We start from the raw sequence: 23,582 nt of genomic DNA, 5'->3' as shown, positions 1-23,582 counted from the left end.
CAGGAATCCCTTTAATTATTATTGTTTTTTTTTCTTCCCGAGAATATTTCGTCACTTTCTTTCCGCCATGCTCTTCTCGCTTGTTCATTTGACCGGAACTCCGCCGAGCGAATTGCATGCCGGGTAATCTTTAAACCTCCGTTTGCAGGCACACCGTGACGTCATGATGTAATGCACAAGGAAAGTTTATGCTGTGACGGTTGAAAACTTCTGATTGCGATATGATTATTTACATATGTCACGGTGGACGATTAAAAAAAATTAATCGGTTAACATTTCATCGTCCGGACGTTCATCCGATTTACTTCCGGTTGTGTGTCGTCATCATGGCGGCGTCCATCTCTGTGTTGATGGAAGAGCTGGCGGCCGCTTCTGACCCGATGGATAGTTTACAGCGCCTGAAAACAGCCGTTTACTGCCTGAGTCCCTCGGGCCTCTCCGTGGCCGCCGCACACTCGAACTTGCAGCCTCTGTTCGCGTTGGTCGGCTCTGTGGATGGGTGAGTGAGCGTTATCAGGCCGACACATGACGAGTCGAGATGTTTGTTGGAGTGAAACGTTGTATCGGACCTTACCTCCCTCGGATAATCTAAATCTGCGTGTCCCGTCTGTAAACATTATCATCATAATGAGTTCCCTTCCAAGGACGGCAACGCATGGGCCCCCCTGCGGGCATGGGCCCCCTTCAAAGCCTGCGCTGTGGTTGTCTGTCCGTGGTCTATCCCTGTTTTTGATATGCTGGGTATTAAGCCAGGAAGCAGCACGTACCATCTTCAAAGGCTTTGGTATGGTGGTGGTGGTGGTGGTGGTCGTATGGCAGCTTAGTTGCTGGGGTAGCTATCATTTCTTGAAGCGCAACTGTGTCGCTGATGCAGTGCCCCTCTACCAGTACACACGCTGGAACTGTTACTCATTTCGCCGACCTCGGAAAGATGACGGGCTGAGTCGACCCCCCTGGTGTATTAATTCAGCGGCCGACGGGGCTCAAACTCAGGACCTTAGGATCCCAAGCCACCACCATAACCACTGAGCCAAGACCAGGCTCACCCTAACCACTGAGCCAACACCAGGCTCACCCTAACCACTGAGCCAACACCAGGCTCACCCTAACCACTGAGCCAACACCAGGCTCACCCTAACCACTGAACCAACTCCAGGCTCACCCTAACCACTGAGCCAACACCAGGCTCAGCCTAACCACTGAGCCAACACCAGGCTCACCCTAACCACTGAGCCAACACCAGGCTCACCCTAACCACTGAGCCAACACCAGGCTCACCCTAACCACTGAGCCAACACCAGGCTCACCCTAACCACTGAGCCAACACCAGGCTCACCCTAACCACTGAGCCAACACCAGGCTCACCCTAACCACTGAGCCAACACCGGGCTCACCCTAACCACTGAGCCAACACCGGGCTCACCCTAACCACTGAGCCAACACCGGGCTCACCCTAACCACTGAGCCAACACCAGGCTCACCCTAACCACTGAGCCAACACCAGGCTCACCCTAACCACTGAGCCAACACCAGGCTCACCCTAACCACTGAGCCAACACCAGGCTCACCCTAACCACTGAGCCAACACCAGGCTCACCCTAACCACTGAGCCAACACCAGGCTCACCCTAACCACTGAGCCAACACCAGGCTCACCCTAACCACTGAGCCAACACCAGGCTCACCCTAACCACTGAGCCAACACCAGGCTCACCCTAACCACTGAGCCAACACCAGGCTCACCCTAACCACTGAGCCAACACCAGGCTCACCCTAACCACTGAGCCAACACCAGGCTCACCGCAACCACTGAGCCAACACCAGGCTCAATCTAACCACTGAGCCAACACCAGGCTCACCCTAACCACTGAGCCAACACCAGGCTCACCCTAACCACTGAGCCAACACCAGGCTCAATCTAACCACTGAGCCAACACCAGGCTCACCGTAACCACTGAGCCAACACCAGGCTCACCCTAACCACTGAGCCAACACCAGGCTCACCCTAACCACTGAGCCAACACCAGGCTCACCCTAACCACTGAGCCAACACCAAGCTCACCCTAACCACTGAGCCAACACCAGGCTCACCCTAACCACTGAGCCAACACCAGGCTCACCCTAACCACTGAGCCAACACCAGGCTCACCCTAACCACTGAGCCAACACCAGGCTCACCCTAACCACTGAGCCAACACCAGGCTCACCCTAACCACTGAGCCAACACCAGGCTCACCCTAACCACTGAGCCAACACCAGGCTCACCCTAACCACTGAGCCAACACCAGGCTCACCCTAACCACTGAGCCAACACCAGGCTCACCCTAACCACTGAGCCAACACCAGGCTCACCCTAACCACTGAGCCAACACCAGGCTCACCCTAACCACTGAGCCAACACCAGGCTCACCCTAACCACTGAGCCAACACCAGGCTCACCCTAACCACTGAGCCAACACCAGGCTCACCCTAACCACTGAGCCAACACCAGGCTCACCCTAACCACTGAGCCAACACCAGGCTCACCCTAACCACTGAGCCAACACCAGGCTCACCCTAACCACTGAGCCAACACCAGGCTCACCCTAACCACTGAGCCAACACCAGGCTCACCCTAACCACTGAGCCAACACCAGGCTCACCCTAACCACTGAGCCAACACCAGGCTCACCCTAACCACTGAGCCAACACCAGGCTCACCCTAACCACTGAGCCAACACCAGGCTCACCCTAACCACTGAGCCAACACCAGGCTCACCCTAACCACTGAGCCAACACCAGGCTCACCCTAACCACTGAGCCAACACCAGGCTCACCCTAACCACTGAGCCAACACCAGGCTCAATCTAACCACTGAGCCAACACCAGGCTCACCCTAACCACTGAGCCAACACCAGGCTCACCCTAACCACTGAGCCAACACCAGGCTCACCCTAACCACTGAGCCAACACCAAGCTCACCCTAACCACTGAGCCAACACCAAGCTCACCCTAACCACTGAGCCAACACCAGGTTCACCCTAACCACTGAGCCAACACCAGGCTCACCCTAACCACTGAGCCAACACCAGGTTCACCCTAACCACTGAGCCAACACCAGGTTCACCCTAACCACTGAGCCAACACCAAGCTCACCCTAACCACTGAGCCAACACCAGGTTCACCCTAACCACTGAGCCAACACCAGGCTCACCCTAACCACTGAGCCAACACCAGGCTCACCCTAACCACTGAGCCAACACCAGGCTCACCCTAACCACTGAGCCAACACCAGGCTCAATCTAACCACTGAGCCAACACCAGGCTCACCCTAACCACTGAGCCAACACCAGGCTCACCCTAACCACTGAGCCAACACCAGGCTCACCCTAACCACTGAGCCAACACCAAGCTCACCCTAACCACTGAGCCAACACCAAGCTCACCCTAACCACTGAGCCAACACCAGGTTCACCCTAACCACTGAGCCAACACCAGGCTCACCCTAACCACTGAGCCAACACCAGGTTCACCCTAACCACTGAGCCAACACCAGGTTCACCCTAACCACTGAGCCAACACCAAGCTCACCCTAACCACTGAGCCAACACCAGGTTCACCCTAACCACTGAGCCAACACCAGGCTCACCCTAACCACTGAGCCAACACCAGGCTCACCCTAACCACTGAGCCAACACCAGGTTCACCCTAACCACTGAGCCAACACCAGGTTCACCCTAACCACTGAGCCAACACCAGGTTCACCCTAACCACTGAGCCAACACCAGGTTCACCCTAACCACTGAGCCAACACCAGGTTCACCCTAACCACTGAGCCAACACCAAGCTCACCCTAACCACTGAGCCAACACCAGGTTCACCCTAACCACTGAGCCAACACCAGGCTCACCCTAACCACTGAGCCAACACCAGGCTCACCCTAACCACTGAGCCAACACCAAGCTCACCCTAACCACTAAGCCAACACCAGGCTCACCCTAACCACTAAGCCAACTCCAGGCTCACCCTAACCACTGAGCCAACTCCAGGCTCACCCTAACCACTGAGCCAACACCAAGCTCACCCTAACCACTGAGCCAACACCAGGCTCACCCTAACCACTGAGCCAACACCAGGCTCACCCTAACCACTGAGCCAACACCAGGCTCACCCTAACCACTGAACCAACTCCAGGCTCACCCTAACCACTGAGCCAACACCAAGCTCACCCTAACCACTGAGCCAACTCCAGGCTCACCCTAACCACTGAGCCAACACCAGGCTCACCCTAACCACTGAGCCAACACCAGGCTCACCCTAACCACTGAGCCAACACCAAGCTCACCCTAACCACTGAGCCAACACCAGGCTTACCCTAACCACTGAGCCAACACCAGGCTCACCCTAACCACTGAACCAACTCCAGGCTCACCCTAACCACTGAGCCAACACCAAGCTCACCCTAACCACTGAGCCAACACCAGGCTTACCCTAACCACTGAGCCAACACCAGGCTCACCCTAACCACTGAACCAACTCCAGGCTCACCCTAACCACTGAGCCAACACCAAGCTCACCCTAACCACTGAGCCAACTCCAGGCTCACCCTAACCACTGAGCCAACTCCAGGCTCACCCTAACCACTGAGCCAACACCAGGCTCACCCTAACCACTGAGCCAACACCAGGCTCACCCTAACCACTGAACCAACTCCAGGCTCACCCTAACCACTGAGCCAACTCCAGGCCTAGCTTTGGTATGACTCTGCTTGGGTTTGAACTGCCGACCTCCCAGACTCCTTGTGGACGCTCACCGTGACACCGCCGAGTCCGGTCATCGCACCACCGCTACGTTATATTGATCAACATTGCGCAAAGTTTGATTGATTGTTTTGTTCCACGCTGTAGTCCACGTTCCTGTTGAGGAAGTCCGCACCAGTTCATGCTATTTTGTGTTTGCTGTGACCTGATGATGACAAATGCATAATTGTTCTCATTAAGAAATGCATCTTGGCTCAATGTGCACAGACCGAACAGTCATGGGTGTTTGTGTTAAACGTCCTTTGATAGGGACACGGTGTACTTGAGTTGAGCTGTGTTTACCATCTTTCCTGTGGCTTCATTTAATGTGAACTGTATCAACAAACAGGTGCTGTGGGAAGGGAGGAAAAGGGGGATATGGGGGTGGATTGTCTAGAAGTCTGGCACGTTTGCGTACGTCATAAACTACAGTACAGCAAAGGAAAGTGTCGACAGGATATTGCAGAGGTAACACACTTCCCTTTTGAGCCGTCGTGTCTCGGTTCCATTCCGAACCTGACTATAAACCGTTGGATTGGTGCTTCATCGACGTGCCATCCCTCTTACGGACATGAAGCCGGATGTACTGTCTGCTAGCACTAGTCAGTGGACGCTAAAGATACCACGATGCCTTTGGCGGGAGAGTAGGCGTGTGGTCTTCGGCACGCTCAAGAAATTAGATATTCCTGCCAAAATTGGTTCCAGTCGAACTCCAGGCCTGACCAGTCAAAACTTCCTCTGCTGACTCACAAGAATGTGGGAATATTTTTGGCGGCTGTTGTCGTCGTTTCATTATACAGCAAAACATTGTTTCATGTGTAGTGTTTGTTTCGGTCAATTATGGCATGTCGCTCCATTACATGATGAAGATGATTACATGCTCTGTCCGTTGAATGACATAAAAAAAAAATGTTGTTGGATTGCAAGATATATTTAATGAGTGAATGTGCATTATTTGCCAAAGTTTGTTTGAAAGATCTTTGGAAGACGTTGGCCTTGTTTACCTGTACTGTGTCAAATATGAAAAAAAGGAAGTTGGGGTAATTTGTTAAGTGTCTTTGTAGAGCAGAAAGCTTTGGTGTAAACATTTAATGAAATGTAAATTGAATAACCACCGGTGTATGCAGTGTTCAGGATGGCGGTGGTGGTGGTGGTGGTATGGAGGATGGAGAGGAAGAAGAATGGGTAGAGATGGCGTGTGCTGTGCTGGAGCGCTTGCTTGGAGGGTTGGACCCAGGAAAGCTGGCTGCACTGCACCTGACGACGCTGCAGTTCGGGCTGGCGCATCCTCGCAGCTCTGTTCGGCTTTTAGCTCTCAAACAGGTTGAAGGATTTTTGTGATTTTTTTTTTTTTCATATTTTTGCTTTTCTTATTTGCCGTTCATCACACTCTTTCAGAGCTATCACTTTTGAGTCGAGGATGTCAGACAGCATGCGCTTCATCGGTACACCGTGTCGGTGCAGATTGGACGCCTCATGGAATGCTCCAAGACCACGGATGTGCTTCGAGAAGGTTCAAGTTTACTACCCCAGGTCATCGACTGCATTGGTGCTGAGAGCTTGGGGATAGCCAAACAGGTAACGTGCTGAGAACTTGAAGTTTGCTCACGAGGGTAAAATGTGAGTTTTTGGGGATAAGCATGATTGATAGAATTTTAAGAGTTTGATCTACTATGATCATGGAATGAGACCGGTAAGGTGCTACCTTGGTCGTTCTTCCTCTTTTTTTCATTTTCTTGATCTGATAATATGATCGCAAATGATATATAGTGCAGCCATGGTGGGCCAAATGGCTTCCTCCTGTGCCCAAGTTCCTTGTATATCGTGTCTTATCTCCCTCTGGCCAGGCTCTGCAGAATATCGTGTGGCTGATCAAGTCCAAAGAGGGTCTTGAAGTTGTTTTTGCACCTCGGCAGTTGAAGCAGCTGCATAGTGTTATGGACACGAACGATGCTGTCCGATACCGTGTGTACGAGGTATGTGTGTGTACACTGTTCCTTGTTTGCAATGTATTTGCACACCAGACTGACATAGTGTTGTTTTATGCTGTGTGTACTGAGTTGTACCGAAAAAATTGAGTGAGTGCTGGTTTGCAGCATGTGGCTGCTGGTCGCATCATTTCCATGGGATGAAGCTTTGCCGCTGTGATGTTCCCCCTTATGGATGAGAGCAGAAACTTGTAGTTTTCTCTGGTTGCTGGCGATAACTCATTTACTCTGTATCAAAAGACACCGAGGGATTTTTTTAACATCAACCATAACGTTCATCCGAGGGATGCACCTTGCGGTACAATGGTCTGCCTGCCTAGGCACCAATCTAATAGTTTATAATTAGGTCGGTAGTCCAACCAAGATGAGATTACTCAAACGTAAATACACTCACTAAATCTGCACCATCCTGCCAGCTCTGCTGGTGGGATATGATGTGTTACGTGATAACAAAAACGATTATTTTTCTCTCATAAGGATTAGCTGACGACCAAGCTTGAAATGAAATCTTTCCTTTTCTCCAATGGCCTCACCTCAGATCACCAATTCATATTCAGACGAGGTCACCCGACCTTGGACATGTTGCTTCTACTCACCCAACAAAGGCCAGTAGTGCAGGCCTTTTTGCAGAAAATTTAGTCGACCTCCCACAAATTGCAACAAAAGCAAACTCAACAGATTTTGATTCCTGGATACGTCCTCGGTGATGGAAAAAAAGTCCTACGGGATCCTCCGGGGGGGAAAGTCCTGAAATCATGGAAATCCAATATGGCCGCCACCCGGCTTCGGGGAAAATGAGAAAATTGTAAATATGTTTTTCTGCATTCTAATTGTTTCGAGTTATGGTCAGTATATTGATATACAAGAATAATTATAAAAAAAGTGAAATGTATTGAGGGTAAAATAAAAAATTATCGCTTTTTTGTCAAAAAATGTCAATTTTTTGTCCCGAAAAAAAATATTTACCTGATACTGATTTTGGCTCCTGGACCAAAATAAATAAGAAATGTTGAAAGACACAAGATGAAATCAAGTCTATGGCAATACAATATAATTATGTAAATCATTGAAACATGACAAAATTCACAATTCCACTTGGGGCAATCACATCTGCCTGACGAAGGTTTCGAAATGAAAATGAAAATTCGCATTAAACTCAGAAACTACATCCATTATAAACTTACTATACATGTTGAGAAAAATCAAGCGTATTAAAGTAGAACTCGACAATGTCGTCATCATCCTCATCATTGTCACAAGGAGTGTTTGTGCAGCCAGAGCCCCTGCAGTTTCCACAAGCTGGAGTGCACTCAATGTTGTGCTTCTTGCATGTGCATCTCATGGTGCTACATTCAGCGTGGCAGTTGCACCTAATGACACGTAACATCTTTTCAGGAGCTGGAGCTATTGATGTCTGAAGTGGCACAAAACCCTCGTCACACTTCTGCCAACCCCAGTCTGTCGGAAGAAGTTCATCTGGACATCCCTTCCATTCTTGGACTTGCAGATACACGCGCAGGCTGTGATACTTTGCTGCTTCTGATGTTGGTGGTAACGTCTGTGGTTGCACGTGAGAGGAGCTCCAAGCCACCTTGTCCCAGTACCGCTGATACCGGAGGGTGTCCAAGGTGTCAGTTGACTTTCCGTTGTAGATTATCACCAATGTTTTTTCTCCTGCACCTGCCACATCACATACGGAAGCTGGATATGTACAAAAACCTTGACCTGGTCACGGAATGTGTTGTTTGCTTTGAACTTTTTGAGGGAAGCTCCCTTTCCAATCCCATGAAGACGAGATGCCGTGTCGCACCCAAGAACTGCATGTAGAAACAGTATGTGCTTGCATATGTCTGTACCAATCATTTTCTTTGTTGCCTTGATGTTCCAGATGCGAGGCTTCTTCGTGTTCTTCTTTGGCTCGGGACAAAAGAAGAGGTCATGTGATTCTAAGCTTGCATGGTAGCATAGGAGGACGAGGAGGTCTGTGTCATCACCAACTAACACAGTGTTGGTGACAGTAGCAGACTGCACGGCCTTCAGTACAATCAGGAGATCAGCATCCCCTGAGGCATGGTGTGTCTCAGTTCTTCTTCTGAAGCTCTTCACTCAACATAAAAATGAATCGCTGTTTATTCTGCCTATTGGCAAGAAACTGTTCCTTCTTCATTGTGAGACGCATGTCAGCTGTAAATGTCACAGTCGTGCCAGCATTCCCTTTAGACCGTCTCTGGTGTGTCATGTCCTTCGTGTTGGTACTCTCATAACCATCAAACACGACTATGGCATCTCCGTACTTCTTCGTTACATAATCAGTGTACTGGTGGCATATGTCTCTGTATGTAGATCCACGAGACCATGGAATGCGTTGAACAAGTGCCCCGCCATCCAAAACATACTGTTGCCCATCATTGGGGATATTGGCTGGGACATCGGATCCAAGAAGATCCCAGATGGCATCAGCAAAGACTGGCTTGTGCGCTTCTCGGAGCTGAAGAGAGGAATCAAAGAGGGCTGGTGGATAGCTGCACAGTTCATATTTGAAGGCCGACTCCAGTTCTTCTGCTGTCTGTGCAACAGTGATCAGTCTCTGGAAGAGGAGTTGTGGGTCAACCTGGACTTGCTCTCCATCAATCTTGACAGATGACTTCATGCCGAGGGTGACAACTTGGTCTTTCCTCTTAAATGTGTACTCGGCAGGTGTTTTCCCATCCATAGATTTCAATATTTTGGCTCCTACAGCATGTGCTGTATCGACGTTGACGGTGGGGTGTGCATGAACTCAGTGGCAATGTTCCTCAGACGTGGATCACTACTGGACGGATTCCGTTCCTGTAAAGACTGAAGAGCTGATAGTGTGTCCTTCCAGTCACGAGATTGTCTTCCCTTGGTCATGTCCTTCTTCTGCTCTCCAGCGTTGTAGTTCACACCTGTGAGCTCCTGCATTGCCTGGTTTATTTCTGCTCAGGCAGGCATTGATGGTAGCCATACCAGCCGATGTTGCTCTGTCATTCCTCGCCCTCGTGTGAGCCCCCCGCTGGTCTTCAAACTTCTCATCAGAACTTGCTCAATGATCAGGTCAGATGAAAGACCTGCCCACAGGCGATCACTTCGTCGAACCACATGGAACCCCTCATCAAAACGTTGTTGGACATTGGGATGTTGAGTTTTGAGGTTGGACATCTGCTGCAGATACACCCTCGCAGATTTGGCATACAGGTTGTGGCCCGAGGCTGCCAGGTAAGGCAGCATTTCCTGGATAGCCTGCAGATGTAGTGCCCAGTTCCCAGTGTGCTCTGCCCGGATGTATTTGCGTAGAATGTCTAGCATGTCCATATACTGAACCCAGAGCGCTGAAGTTCTAGAAGATATCTTTGCAGACTCGGCATGCTTCTGAAGGTGGTGTTTGATTCGTTTCAAGACGTCAGACTTGCATACTTCTTCCACAGACTGGGGTTGGCAGAAGTGTGACGAGGGTTTTGTGCCACTTCAGACATCAATAGCTCCAGCTCCTGAAAAGATGTTACGTGTCATTAGGTGCAACTGCCACGCTGAATGTAGCACCATGAGATGCACATGCAAGAAGCACAAGATTGAGTGCACTCCAGCTTGTGGAAACTGCAGGGGCTCTGGCTGCACAAACACTCCATGTGACAATGATGAGGATGATGACGACATTGTCGAGTTCTAACTTTAATACGCTTGATTTTTCTCAACATGTATAGTAAGTTTATAATGGATGTAGTTTCTGAGTTTAATGCGAATTTTCGTTTTCATTTAGAAGCCTTCGTCAGGCAGATGTGATTGCCCCGAGTGGAATTGTGAATTTTGTCATGTTTCAATGATTTACATTATTATATTGTATTGCCATAGACTTGATTTCATCTTGTGTCTTCAACATTTCTTATTTATTTTGGTCCAGGAGCCAAAATCAGTATCAGGTAAATATATTTTTTTCGGGACAAAAAATTGACATTTTTTGACAAAAAAAGCGATAATTTTTTATTTTACCCTCAATACATTTCACTTTTTTATAATTATTCTTGTATATCAATATACTGACCATAACTAGAAACAATTAGAATGCAGAAAAACATATTTACAATTTTCTCATTTTCCCCGAAGCCGGGTGGCGGCCATATTGGATTTCCATGATTTCAGGACTTTCCCCCCCCCGGAGGATCCCTTTGGACTTTTTTTTTTCTGTCACTGAGGACGTATCCAGGAATCAAAATCTGTTGAGTTTGCTTTTGTTGCAATTTGTGGGAGGTCATCTGACATTTTGACTGTACTACATCTACAAAGCCAGCATCTGTAGGTTGATGGAGTACTGCTCTCCCCTCTGAGCCTGACACCTTCCTCAGCTTCATGCCATGGAAACCAATCCTTGGAATCTCCCCTGATGAAGCTATGTCTTTCCTATCGCAGACAGGTTCTGCTCACTTTGACTCATTCGTTCCTCTTTGTTTTCCCACCTGAGGATCCAACTTCCACATTTGCTTCAATGACATTCTTCCCTCCAGGTCTTTAAGACAGCTGTTCATCATCATCCCATATCATACCTCAACCAAAAATATGATCTTTTCTTCTCCTATTAACCCTGTTTTGTTTTGTTTTCTAGTTTCTTTTCTTTATCACCACCCACCCTCTTCCCCCCCCCACCCCTCACTCTCCCAAGCTTACCTCCCTCCAATGTTCCAGTTTTTCCTTTCTGAAAGTTTGCTTCTGTATTCACATTGCCCACTCCGTGCGTCCTCCCTTACCGCTCAATCCTCCCCCCATCCCTTATTTGTCCAGGTCTCCCATTTTGTCCTTCAACCCTGAAGGTGGTGTTTCCCCCCTCTCTTTCTGATGTACCTTTTGTTTTCTTGTGTCCTGATGTGTTCTGTGTTCCAACTTTTCCATGAGCCTTAACTTTGTACACAAAAAATAAGTTTTCTTTCTTTTTACTTCCTATGGTTTTGGGCAAACAGTATTTTTCTTCCATTTTTTTTTTCTTCTTCTTCCAAACTTCCTGCAGACTTGTGGTTTGGGCAAACAAAATAGTTCCGATGAGTGCACCCCTTAAAGTTTAAAAAAACCAAATTGATCATTTGGACTTCAAACAAGTGCACAAAGAGATTCCGATTGAGAATACGTGAGCTGGAGATGGTGTTTGTGAGAAATGAATGAGACCAAGTGGTGGATTTCAGCAAAATGAATGTACACGTATTTCTGGTGATGTTGTATAGCCCAGGTATTCTGTATTCTCGCAATTCAGTTGAAGTGTGCAGCTGACTTTAAATCCTTAACGTACATTTAATTTGGATCCCATCGTTTAGGCCTAAGTCACATTTGGCACGGCGGCCGTGGGGTCTTCAAAATCTACGGCCACTAGCAATTATACGGCGGCCACAGTATTTCCACGGTCACACAATGTAGCAGTCACATATGTTTTTATTTTTCGGGGAGCCGTATTTATAAATTGTGGAGAGCGAAAACGTGGGGGTGCCGTACGGTCTTTGATTTGATGTCGCACGGTAACCTTAGGGCGTTCCTGCGGCGGCCATAGACTTTTCAAGGCAGACGCAAGGCGACCGCAGGGGGGCCCTAAGGAGAACGTGCGGCCAGACGGACGGTAACGAGTGGGTTCTTTTTTTTTTCTTTTTTTTAAAGTTTTTTTTTTATTTCGGCTTGTCGAATTGCTACGGCGAACGTAGAAATGAAAAAAGTTATAATTCCACGTTATAATTGCTCGGCGACCCTATGGCCTGTAAAATATAGCCAAACGGCGTAGGGCCACCCTGAGGCCACCGCAGAAACTCTGCTGCCGCCGCACGTTTCTGTCAATTCAGAGGGGGTACGGCCGCCGTATCCTCGACGTAGAGCAAATGTGACTTAGGCCTTAGGTCTTAGAAATTGTGGAGACCGAAAACGTGGGGTTGTCGGACGGTCTTTGATTTGATGTCGCACGGTGACCTGAAGGGGGCCCTGTGGCGGCCATAGAATTTTCAAGGCAGATGCAAGGTAGCCTCAAGGTGCCTGCAAGGGGACCGCAGGGGGGCCCTAAGGCGAATGTGCGGCCAGACGGACGGTAACGAGTGGGTTAAATATTTATTTATTTTTTTTACCAGTTTTTTTTTTTCGGCTTGTCGAATTGCTACGGCGAACGTAGAAATGAAAAAAGTTATAACTCCGCGTTGTAATTCCACGGCGACCTTACGGCCTGTAAAAGATAGCCAAACGGCGTAGGGCCACCCTGAGGCCACCGCAGAAACTCCGCGGCTGCCGCACGTTTCTGTCAATTCAGAGGGCGTATGGCCACCGTATCCTCGCCGTAGAGCAAATGTGACTCAGGCCTTACCAATGCCTTTTTACATAGTCAAACCCTTTCCACTCCTTTCAAGTATGTTGCTTTATCATCGAGCCTTTGGATCTGTGAATTAAATTGATGGTAAAGATAATGTGGTACATTTGCTTCCCACCCATGTACCGTGCAATCCAAGCTGGTGGTACGCATTGCATCATCGTCGCCCATTGCCCTCGGACACTGCACACGTTCCGGACTCGTCACGCAACTTGTTGGAGAGCTGACCAGCGATGACGTCCTTGTTAGGTGCTTGCTGACCTCAACAGCATTGCCTCGTTATTGTACGTCTTCTTTGACTTGCATCGGGAGTGAATTGGTTGTTTGCACCATCATGTTGTTCCCATAGAGCCACTTGTGCGGAGACTATTTCTGGCCTATTGAAGAGCCCACATGGTCGCCAGTTTGTGCTGCAGCAGGGCGTGGCAGAGCGCATCTCGGGGTTGCTTGAATCGGCCTTGAATGATCCATTTGCAGATCTTTACGTGCCAGGTCAGACCACCGTCGCCAATATGTCAGCAACTTTACTTTTCACTTTACTTTGGGCTTCCTGTGATATAATGCTATTTACCTTCATTGATTTATCCTTTCTTTTATTATTTGCTTAATCACCTTTCAAGTTATTCGCATTGGTCTTTTGGTGGATGTTATCACTAATTTGTCAGGATCATCACATTGCCTTTGTTCTCAGCTCCCATGCAACACATCGAGCTCCCTTGTGTTGGAATGCATAATAACTCATTTTGTGGAAAGGAACTGCATGGTAAATATGGTGTGCATCTTTGCCTCAGAAAACTTAGGCACGGTACTTCCCTCTCATGATGCAATGTGCAGGTGGAAATTGTGGGATTTGGTTCTCTTTCCTTGCAAGATCCGTCGCAAAGTCTTGACAACACCACACATGACATCCTTCCGTAACCTTCACCACCATGTCTACCACCTACCTTCAGGTCTGGTGAAGTTCTTTGGAAAACTGGTGGTTGCTGATGGCGCACAGATGGTTTGCGAGCGCTTTCCTATCTTCTTGCGTACAGTGCTTGACACAGCAACCAACCACGAGGCCAGCAGCCAGGCTGTGGCACTGGATACACTGGGTGTGCTGGGCAAGACTTTGGAGGGAAAGCTGGTTTTACACAAGGAAGGTGTGTTTGTGTGTTTAAGGCAGCACTGTTTACTCATCACATGTGGTTGGTAAAGCTTTGTGACAGTCTTGCCGATGACCAATTTGGCAAAACAGTTTGTGGAGTAGACTTCCAGAATTGTAGGAAGGGTCTCTTTGTGCCTTTTGTGTTCAAAGTTGACAAGCTTGGTGTCATCAACCGATACACTTGTCATTGTAGGAGAGCGTTTTTTGAGCGTGCTGAAGGTTATGGGAACGATTGCAGTCGAGGCCCCAACAGAGAAACGCATACGATGTCTGGATGCCATGGTCTCCCTACTCCACCTCTCGGTAGGTATATATCTTAGCACTGCCTCTAGTTGTAGAGTTGGTGATTATGATTGTGGTGGTGGTAATTGAAGAGCTGTCGGCATCGATAAATTGGTATCTTTCTTTGCGTGGAAGAGGGGTGAAGGGAGAGGTGGATAAAAGTGAACTTCAATGCTTTTAAAACAGAGGTTTGAATAATTGAACACCTTATCCCACACATTGTTCAAGTATATAATTCATTTGTAGTAAAATAATGATTTTAAAGGTCGTATTAAAAAAAAAAAAAATCCGGAAGTTCACCGCCGTTGACGCAGTGTCTATTACACCACCTTTTCTAATACGTTGCATTCGTTCTTTATGTTTGTGTGTCCATTATGACGTCATTTAAAGCAGTACGTTTCCTGTTTGGAATGGTTATAAATTTTGTTCGACTGCCAGACAGGCAGACGGAGTAAAAAATATTATCTCACTTCTCTCTGCGAATGCGTGACCGGGACAAATTCAGAGCCAAAGTACTGCTTGCTAAACTGTAGGTTTGCTTTCTAATTCATTATTCCGATTTGTGTTCAAAATATAACATTAGATTGAAATCAAGTTGTTCCTCAATCATAAACTGACATTTATGGACAGACGGAAGTGAACCAATTGCTTCACCCTGCTTTTTGCTTTTTGCTAACAACATAAATATCAGTTCGGTCATCAGTTGGATCACGAGGAGGTACGGGCATCGGGATGAGGTGTAAACTTGAGGTATTATAGGTGAGAGACATGCATGAAAAGATGATGTCACAAATGTGAGAAAAGAGGAACAGAAGATTATAGAAATGGATGTGAGGAGTTTGATAAAGAGTGGGTTAGTTTATGAGTATTTGTGAACCTGAAGGCTTAGAGTGGTGTGGAATGGTGCGTGACGTTGGTGAAGACCACCACCATGCGATCTGTGATGAAAAAGCAATAAGATCCATGTCAAGAAAGCTCTATGCCTCATTCAGACAGGATTCCCAAATGACTGACTTTTGAAACAAACTTAACTAGAGGGGGAGCACTCGGTAGAGTGCAAAACCTCCGCCGCCAATACAGCTGGGTCACTTAGGTGAACCTGATATCCTATTCATTGTAGGTCAAAATGGATCAACCGACTGAACCACGATTGAATAAACTAAACTAGATCGACGCGCATGAAGAAATGCCAAAAAAGAATTGAAATTTTTTTGAAAAATAAAAGGTGCAAAATTTGTTTTTTTTCTCTAACAAATTTTTTTTTGGGGGGGGGGGGGGTTGGAAATCACTTAAAACATGTAGAAATGCAAAAAAAATTCAAATATTTCTCAAATAAAATCGAATTTTTTTTTAAAAAAGTTGCAAAATAGTTGTTTTTTCTCTCTAACAATTTTTTTTTTTTTTGGTTGGAAATCACTTAAACATGTAGAAATGCAAAAACAAAAATTCAAATATTTTTTCAAAATGGCCGCCATAGCGGCTATATTGGACTTTGGACCAAGTCCAAAATCTGATGGCATGATCCTTGGACCATACCTAATCCTCCCACCAAGTTTCGTCGAAATCCGTCCAGGAGTTTTTCCGTAATACTGTTCACAAACAAACAAGCAGTCATATACTGGTACTTACGAAATCGTCAACTTGACCTCTGACCTTGTCTAATAAAAGCTGTCTCTAGTGAAGGTAGCGACGCAAACCAGAAGTTTCTACGATGATTCTGCACCAAACCTCTCATAAAACATCCGATTTTTACCAGAATTTTGACAACCGAGTGTTAAGCGTCCTCAGCGATCGCAAAAACCGAAGACAAAATTAACATCGAAGTTAAAACGAACTCGTAACGTCGACCGAAGCAAAAATACTCCATTTCTCCACATGAATTTACGGAATTATGTTTGACCTCACTGTGACCTTGACCTTTGACCGATTTTGACCAAAATCTAATCACCACTAGCCATCACCCTCCTGAATCACGTGGTGTAATATGACATTGGTAGCTTCTTCCGTTCTCGAGTTATCGTGCCTACAAACAAACACACAAACACACACAAACACAACACACAAACAGAGGACGGAAGTCATCAATATACTTACGACATCATTAGATTTCGTAAGTAACAAACAGACAGGAGGGAAAACAGTAACCTCCGTCCATCTTCGATGGCGGAGGTTAAAGATATGGCTTCCTAAACTCATGTTAGATGTTGGTCAGGACAAGCATTCCAAGATGATGCTGCTTTTCCAACTGATCTTTTCATGGGGTTAAGTTATGTTTTTTTATGCCCCGCCGCGTGGCGGAAGGGGGATATTGTTGTCACCCAGGTCGTCCGGCTGTCCGTCCGTCCGTCCGGGCGTCAACATTTATAGCTGTGAGTGCGATAACTCATAAACTGTTCGCCATATCAATTTGAAATTTGGGTCACACATGTACCACCTGAAAAGGAAGAACCCTATTGATTTTGGGCGTGGCCGGATCCAAGATGGCAGACTGGAGCGGCCATCTTGAAAATTTTTTTTTTTAATAAATGGAAAACTGCTTATCTGATTTCAATTATTTTTGGTTACTACGTTCCTCACCCCTGGGGAACTTTTTCGAGATGATGACCAAATGGTGTCTTGTTTCCAATTCTCCTCCCTCATTATCTGGAATATGTATGACATTTTTCATTCAATGGCGGGGGATTCCCCATCTCTGATGGTATATTTTGTATTTATTTATTATTATTATTATTATTATTTATTACAGGAGCAACACGCATGGAAGAGTAAGGTAGAACTGACAGTGGTACAAACATCAAGGGAATGACTGAACAGGAAAATAAGAAAGGCAGGAGGGAGGAAACGCTGTGCTGTAGAAATGCCTCCAAGGTGTTAATAGTGCTTTTATAAGAGAGCAGTTATTTCTTTGGAGTGAATGTCAAGCATAAGTGGGGTCCGGCGATTATACCGGTATACCGAAAAAAATTTGATATGGAATAACAAAAACAAACGTTGTGTCACCAACAAATCAAAGAAAGGTGTTTACAATGTTTAAATCAATCAATCAATTTTCAATCAATGTGTTTTCAATCCTCTGGAAGAAGTCTTTTCTTTCAAGCTTCTGGGTCTCACTATCTGCCATGACCTTTCCTGGGAAAGTCACATTTCCAACCTTGCCTCAAAAGCCAGTCGCCGACTGGGAATCCTCCGTCGTGCTAAGTCCTTCCTCGGCCCTCTTGAGCTCCTGACCACTTACAAAGCTTTTGTCCGTAGCCTGATGGAGTACTGCTCTCCCCTCTGGGCTGGTGCTCCTGCCTCCCACCTTTCTCGGCTTCACGCTGTCGAAACCAGGGCATTTAATATCATCGGCATCTCCCGCAATGAAGCTGAGTCTTTGGGCCTCTCACTCAATCACCGCAGGTTGGTCGGTGGTCTTTCTGTCTTCTACCGACTCCTCTCCAGCCTTGCCCCTCCTGCTCTCTCTGCGATTTGTCCCCACCACATTTCCACAGGGCGCTCAAGGTCCGCCAACAACCCCCTTCTGGTAAAACTACCAAAATCACGAATCACTGCTCATCTTCACTCTTTCATTCCTCTTTTTTCCCGCCTTTGGAATAAACTTCCTCACTCTATTCTTTCCCATTCTTCCCTCCAGGCTTTCAAAACAGCTGTTCACCACCACCTCTTATCTTCCCCCATCCAAATCCTCGATCTTTTCTACCCCCGATAATCCACCCAAGCCCACTTCCTTCATTTCTCCTGCTTTCCTTCCTGAAAGTCCCTGAAATGTCCATCTTCTCTTCGCCATGTTCCCCGTCCCATCCCCATCCCTCTCCCTTCCACAGTTCACCTAATGTGTCTGTTCCCCACTGTTTTGTCCCTTCCACTCCCGCCCCTCTTGTCTCATGCCTCCTTGCTCTGAGTTGTGTGTTCGCTCTCATACGAGCCTCGACCAAGGTATACAAAAAAAAAAAAAAATGCCGTACATGATTTTAAAACCTTTGATGCACTGGGCGTCTCGGCTAAACATGGAACAGGAACGGTGAAACGTATGACATCAAGACGTCACAGGAAGTAAGTGCAGCACGTTTTGACTTTTAACCCTCACCATCCGAGTACCCATACAAGCAATGGCGTTTTTCTTTGCCCTCGTGGCTGTTTTAAAGCAATTGCCAATTGGTTATTGTTTTATATGATTCGTGTGTGCTTTCGAAACTCTGTGCCGAATCGGTGATCTGCGATAGCAATACTGGTATGAAAGCGATACCGGAATGAACTATGATCTAGTTCCTGTTCCCAGAATAAGATACATCTTCAATCTGCATGTAAAATAGACTTCCCATTCTCCCCCGTTGTGGGTAGAGCGAAATGGTCTCAAGTTTAGCTTGTTTCCTTCCCCGAGTCTCAACTCTCCAACTTTTGTCTTTTAGTCGAACAATCCCTCTTTCATCCCTCCGTCCTCCGTCAATAAATCCATCTTTCAACCCTTCTTTCACTCCAGCTACCCATCCATTGCCGGTCCCTCACCTTTTAACTTCCAAAAAGTAACTCACTAACTCCCCACGATTCTGCCCTTTTTGCCGTTCAAACCCTGTAATTCCCATGGGAATCTTCCCTCAGTTGAATCCACATGTTCCTTTTTCCATCTCAACCCCCTCTCGTCATCCTTCCACCTCCCAACCCCCACTCCACACCATTCCCTTCAAACACCCCTGTTCATTCCACATCTGAAACCATCTCCCCCCCCCACTCCCAACCACCACCATCACCATGTCACGAAGAGTATTTACCTGATTAACTCAGTTGCCTCAGTACAATGACCCAAATTAATTACTCCATTGACTCATTACCTGTAGGCTATATAATGGATTCCTCAGCATGTGCAAATCATCATGGAATGAAATAAATTTCTTTCTTTTCTTCAATTATTTCCTGCAAAACTCTGTCTTCTTCTGTCTCCTCTTTGGCCTTGCCCCCCCCCAGCCCCCTTTGCTCTGTCTGTGATCTGTCCCCCCAATATTTCCTCAAAACGCTCAAGGTCCGCCAAAAACACCCTTCTGGTGAAACTGCCAAAATCATGAATCACTGCTCATCTTCACTCTTTAATTCCTCTTTTTTTTTCCTGCCTCTGGAACAAACTCCCACACTCTCTTCAATCCCACTCTTCCCTCAAGGTCTTCAAAATGGTTGTTCACCACCATCTCATATCTTGCATCCATCCATCGGGACCATACTCTGTGCAGAGTGTTGGTGCTGCCAAAGCAGTCTCCTTGGCTATTGGGTACAACCCAGGACGGGTCGCCACTCTGACACAGGATACCAGCAAGCTGGCACTCATTTTGCCGACCTTGGAAGGATGACAGGCAGAGTCAACCCCATCTGGTATTAATTCAAACAGCTGAGTGGGATTTTAACTCATGAATCTGGGATCGCAAGCCCATCACCCAAAACATTAAGCCAACAAACACCAGGCATATATATCTTATCTTCCCCCGTCCAAAACCGCGATCTTTCGACCCCGTTAATCCACCCCAAACCCACCTCCTTCCAATTCCTGTTTTCCTTCCTAAAAGTCCCTGTAGTACACCATCTTGTTTACCCCGTGTACCCCACCCCATTCCTCTCCATTCAACATATCTACTATTGTCTCTGTCCCCCACTATTTTGTGCTTACCTCTCCTGCCCCTCTTGTCTCCTGCCTTGTTATTTGTTTCTGTTTCTGTGTGTTAGCTCTTACGCTGGCCTTGACATGGTATAGCAAAACAAAAAAGAACGATGGCTCGACTAAACAAAGCACCTGTTTTATAGACTGAACTCGTGGGCCGGTTCTGCGCAATCGTGAGGGTGCTATAGTGCGGTGGCAATATTTACTGAGCTAGCTTGCCGAGCACTCACCTGCTACCTACAATTAGTGGTCGATTATTGTTTTTTGAAATTACCCTGCATGAATAAAGTAAGCGAAGGACAAAACGGAACCGCTTTTTACTCTTTTTATCAATATTATTCTCTATCGTATGAAAATGATTGCCAAAATTTGTAAAGATCGAGTGCATGATGTATGCCGTGAATTACCGTGTGTCAATGATGTGTACGTCATATAGTCATGGAGCATTACGTATTTTGGAACCTGCGTGAAAAACAAACAAACAAACCAAAAAAAATTATCGATTTGTACCTGTGTATGAGTCCACCAATCTATCGATGTTAGAAAAAGATCGATACCGACAGAGCTTATTGATGGGGCTAATAAAGATCATGGGTCAGAATTAGGGATAACAAAAGATGGCGGTGCACTACCTGCTTTTGAAGCCCTGGATGGAGGAGTGAGACAGAACAGCCTCTACTCTGGAAGGCTTGTCGTTAGGTGGGAGAAGCATGAAATATACGAGTTGAGGTGTGCAGTCAGCCTGGTTTTTGTAAGTTTACCCAGAAGGAGATGCTTTCTCATAAACACTTCAGTTTTTAACTTCATTCTGAACAATGTGCTCAGGCTGCATAAAGGGACCATGAAAGTCTACTGTCCCATCTGGTATCTTGCAAATGACACCTCCTGTGAGTAAAAGATTGCATGGTGTCATTTGCAAGCTACCTCTAATTGAGTAATGCTGCACTTGTGTTGGTTTTGTTTAGTTTTTCTTGAAACTGGCACCAAGATGAGACGGATTGTTTTTGCAGGAAGAAGAGCAAAATGAAGACGTCCTGATGATGACAGAGTCATGGTTTTCCACCCTGGCGAACGAACCCATGATCATGCTGTGGAAAATAAGCACACAGCCCTTCTCTGATCTTCACTGCACAGCTTTGAGGGTTTTCACGGTACACTGTCGAGCTACAATGGTTGTATTAATTTTCATTTGTTGTTGATTTAGAACCGGCTCCAAGCTAATGACCTTAAAGGAAAAATGGATTGCCTAGCTAGTGTAACTCCATTGCTGTGCCTGTAGGTAGTGGATGAGCCACTTTCGGTTTGTCAGTGAGTACAAGGAATATCTGTGGTGCAAATGGCAGAGAAGTGTTTTTTTTTCTGTTGAGGAACAGCATTTCACGTTACACAGGAAAACTCGTTATTCTTTGAGTAGAATGGATTGGGATTAAACTTTGTGCTTATTTTCTTCCCAGGCAATTTCCGACCAGCCTTGGGCACAGCGCCACATGGCCAACACTCCGGGATTTCCCGAATACCTCACTGATCGATCGGTAGAACCAGACAAGATGGCCAAGGAGTTGAAGTTTGAACTAGTCTCCATTATAACTGCTTCACGTACGGCCGCTAACATATTCGGCTCCGTGACGTACCAAAGACTGAGAGTATACATGCGAGAAGGACCTTACTATGTGCAGCCGGTGACGCAGGTCGCCATCGAAGGCTCCGAGTGAGTCATGTTGCATTTTCTTGTCACTGGCAGTAAAAGTAGATGGACACAGAGGCGTACTAGTACTGATGTCGGAATATATATATATATATATATATATATATATATATATATATATATATATATATATATATATATATATATATATATATATATATATATATATATATATATATATATATATATATATATATAGTGTTGGAAACTTTCAGTAGTTTCAGCAAATGTTTTCTGAGTTGGGACATCTGTATTCCAATGTCATCATACAGAGTTTTGCAAACAGGAAGTGCCATTGCTTGGATGGAGCATTTGGTTGATTGTCTTGGCTGTTAAAATGTAAACATTAAAGCAGTGCCTTTGACAAGACAAGGACAACAGTGCACTGGTAATTTGGCAAATGTTCATCTTTCCACCTGACTTGTTTGTTGATGTTTTATGATATGGTATTATTTTTGAGGGTTTCTTTATAATTATGGTATTGCCTTCTCGGGCTTTGTGTTTCCAGAAAGCATCTTGGTTTTTCTCCCTGTTGTCAATGCAATGAGTCTGTCATGCTTCGCACTCAATAAACATTCCTGTTGCTTCTGATTGTTCTCTTCATTTGGGATACCTCACTAATGCTTTTACATAGTGGTAACCTCTTAAGTTACATCATGTTTTGGAGCAAGAGACAGAGTATAACAGAATTTTTTTTCATTTTCTTTAAATTACATTTTTCAAGATATATCATCGAGGCTCATGGAAGAGCGAGTGCACTGAATGGATTCAGACGTAAGACACAACCAGAGTTGGTGTCAAAGCCACTCAATGCTCGCCTGTTTATAAATTTATCGTTTTTAAAAGACTCGTCTAATAATTAATATTTTTTTTATAAAGCATTGCAGTGAAGTCTGATCCAAATAATTTTAAAGCAATATATGTATTTGTATATTGTAATCAGTAACGAGCGCAAATGAGCACAATATATGCCCGAACAAGAAGGTATATACAGAATTGTGCCACTGCATGGAAAACAGCATCCTGGTTGCCATGGCTACCACTTTAGATAACGAACGTATGTCACGACACCGTCTCTTCAGTCTGTACCGATGTGCCAAATATGAAACGTGAAAGTTGAAAACTGGGAGTTAGAGTGCGGACAGGAACGGATGGAAAACAGCATCTTGGTTGCCATGGCAACCACTTTAGATGACGAACGTAAGTCGCTACACACCGTCTCCACAGTCTGTACCAATGTACCAAATATCAAACGTGAAAGTTGAAAACTTTGGGAGTTAGAGAGCGGACACACCGTCTCTTTGTTGGAAGGGGTTGGGGACAAGATCTGGAGGTAAACGCAAGAGTGGAGTCAGCTTCTCACGAGTGGGGTCGACTGTGGTGCCATTTGAAGGGAGGGAAGGGATAGAAGGGGAGCATACATCAGAGACAGACTCAACAAGGCACTACCAGGATTTAGAGGATGGAGACAGGTTTGAAAGTTAGGGCCTGGTGTTGGCGCAGTGGTTAGGGCAGCGGCTTGGGATCCAAAAGGTCCTGAGTCTGAGTTCAAGCCCCGTTGTGCCACTGAATTAATACACCAGGGGGTTGACTCAGCCTGTCATCCTTCCGAGGTCGGCAAAATGAGTACTAGTATACTGGGCCGGTGTATACCCCGGTTAAAATAGGTGTACCATATCCCTGTGTTGTAAAAGGC

At 46.3% G+C, this 23,582-nt stretch overlaps 1 protein-coding gene across 1 annotated transcript; it reads left to right on the top strand.

Annotated features, from left to right (window-relative positions):
- The first annotated feature begins 290 nt into the window (after positions 1 to 290).
- Positions 291 to 22,477, top strand: PSMD5 (proteasome 26S subunit, non-ATPase 5). Its single transcript, XM_085854039.1, has 10 exons — positions 291 to 499; positions 5,905 to 6,100; positions 6,242 to 6,355; positions 6,625 to 6,753; positions 13,248 to 13,357; positions 13,458 to 13,600; positions 14,059 to 14,250; positions 14,449 to 14,558; positions 21,192 to 21,332; positions 21,636 to 22,477. The coding sequence occupies exons 1-10, from the start codon at positions 327 to 329 to the stop codon at positions 21,891 to 21,893; spliced, it is 1,566 nt and encodes a 521-aa protein (XP_085710165.1). The 5' UTR covers positions 291 to 326; the 3' UTR covers positions 21,894 to 22,477.
- Positions 22,478 to 23,582: the final 1,105 nt, after the last annotated feature.

This window comes from Eptatretus burgeri, chromosome 14, assembly GCF_056783735.1.
Source record: "Eptatretus burgeri isolate ZD-2024b chromosome 14, Ebu_testis_v1, whole genome shotgun sequence".
Taxonomy (NCBI): Eukaryota; Metazoa; Chordata; class Myxini; order Myxiniformes; family Myxinidae; genus Eptatretus; species Eptatretus burgeri.
This window is presented reverse-complemented; position numbering and strand designations above follow the sequence as displayed.

Excerpts from the sequence above, each read along its gene's own strand:
- PSMD5 (XM_085854039.1), top strand. The coding sequence starts at position 327 with ATGGCGGCGTCCATCTCTGTGTTGATGGAAGAGCTGGCGGCCGCTTCT. Across the intron at positions 6,101-6,241 it reads GGCTTTTAGCTCTCAAACAG|ATTGGACGCCTCATGGAATG; the intron begins GTTGAAGGATTT and ends GTGTCGGTGCAG. Across the intron at positions 21,333-21,635 it reads CAGCTTTGAGGGTTTTCACG|GCAATTTCCGACCAGCCTTG; the intron begins GTACACTGTCGA and ends TTTTCTTCCCAG.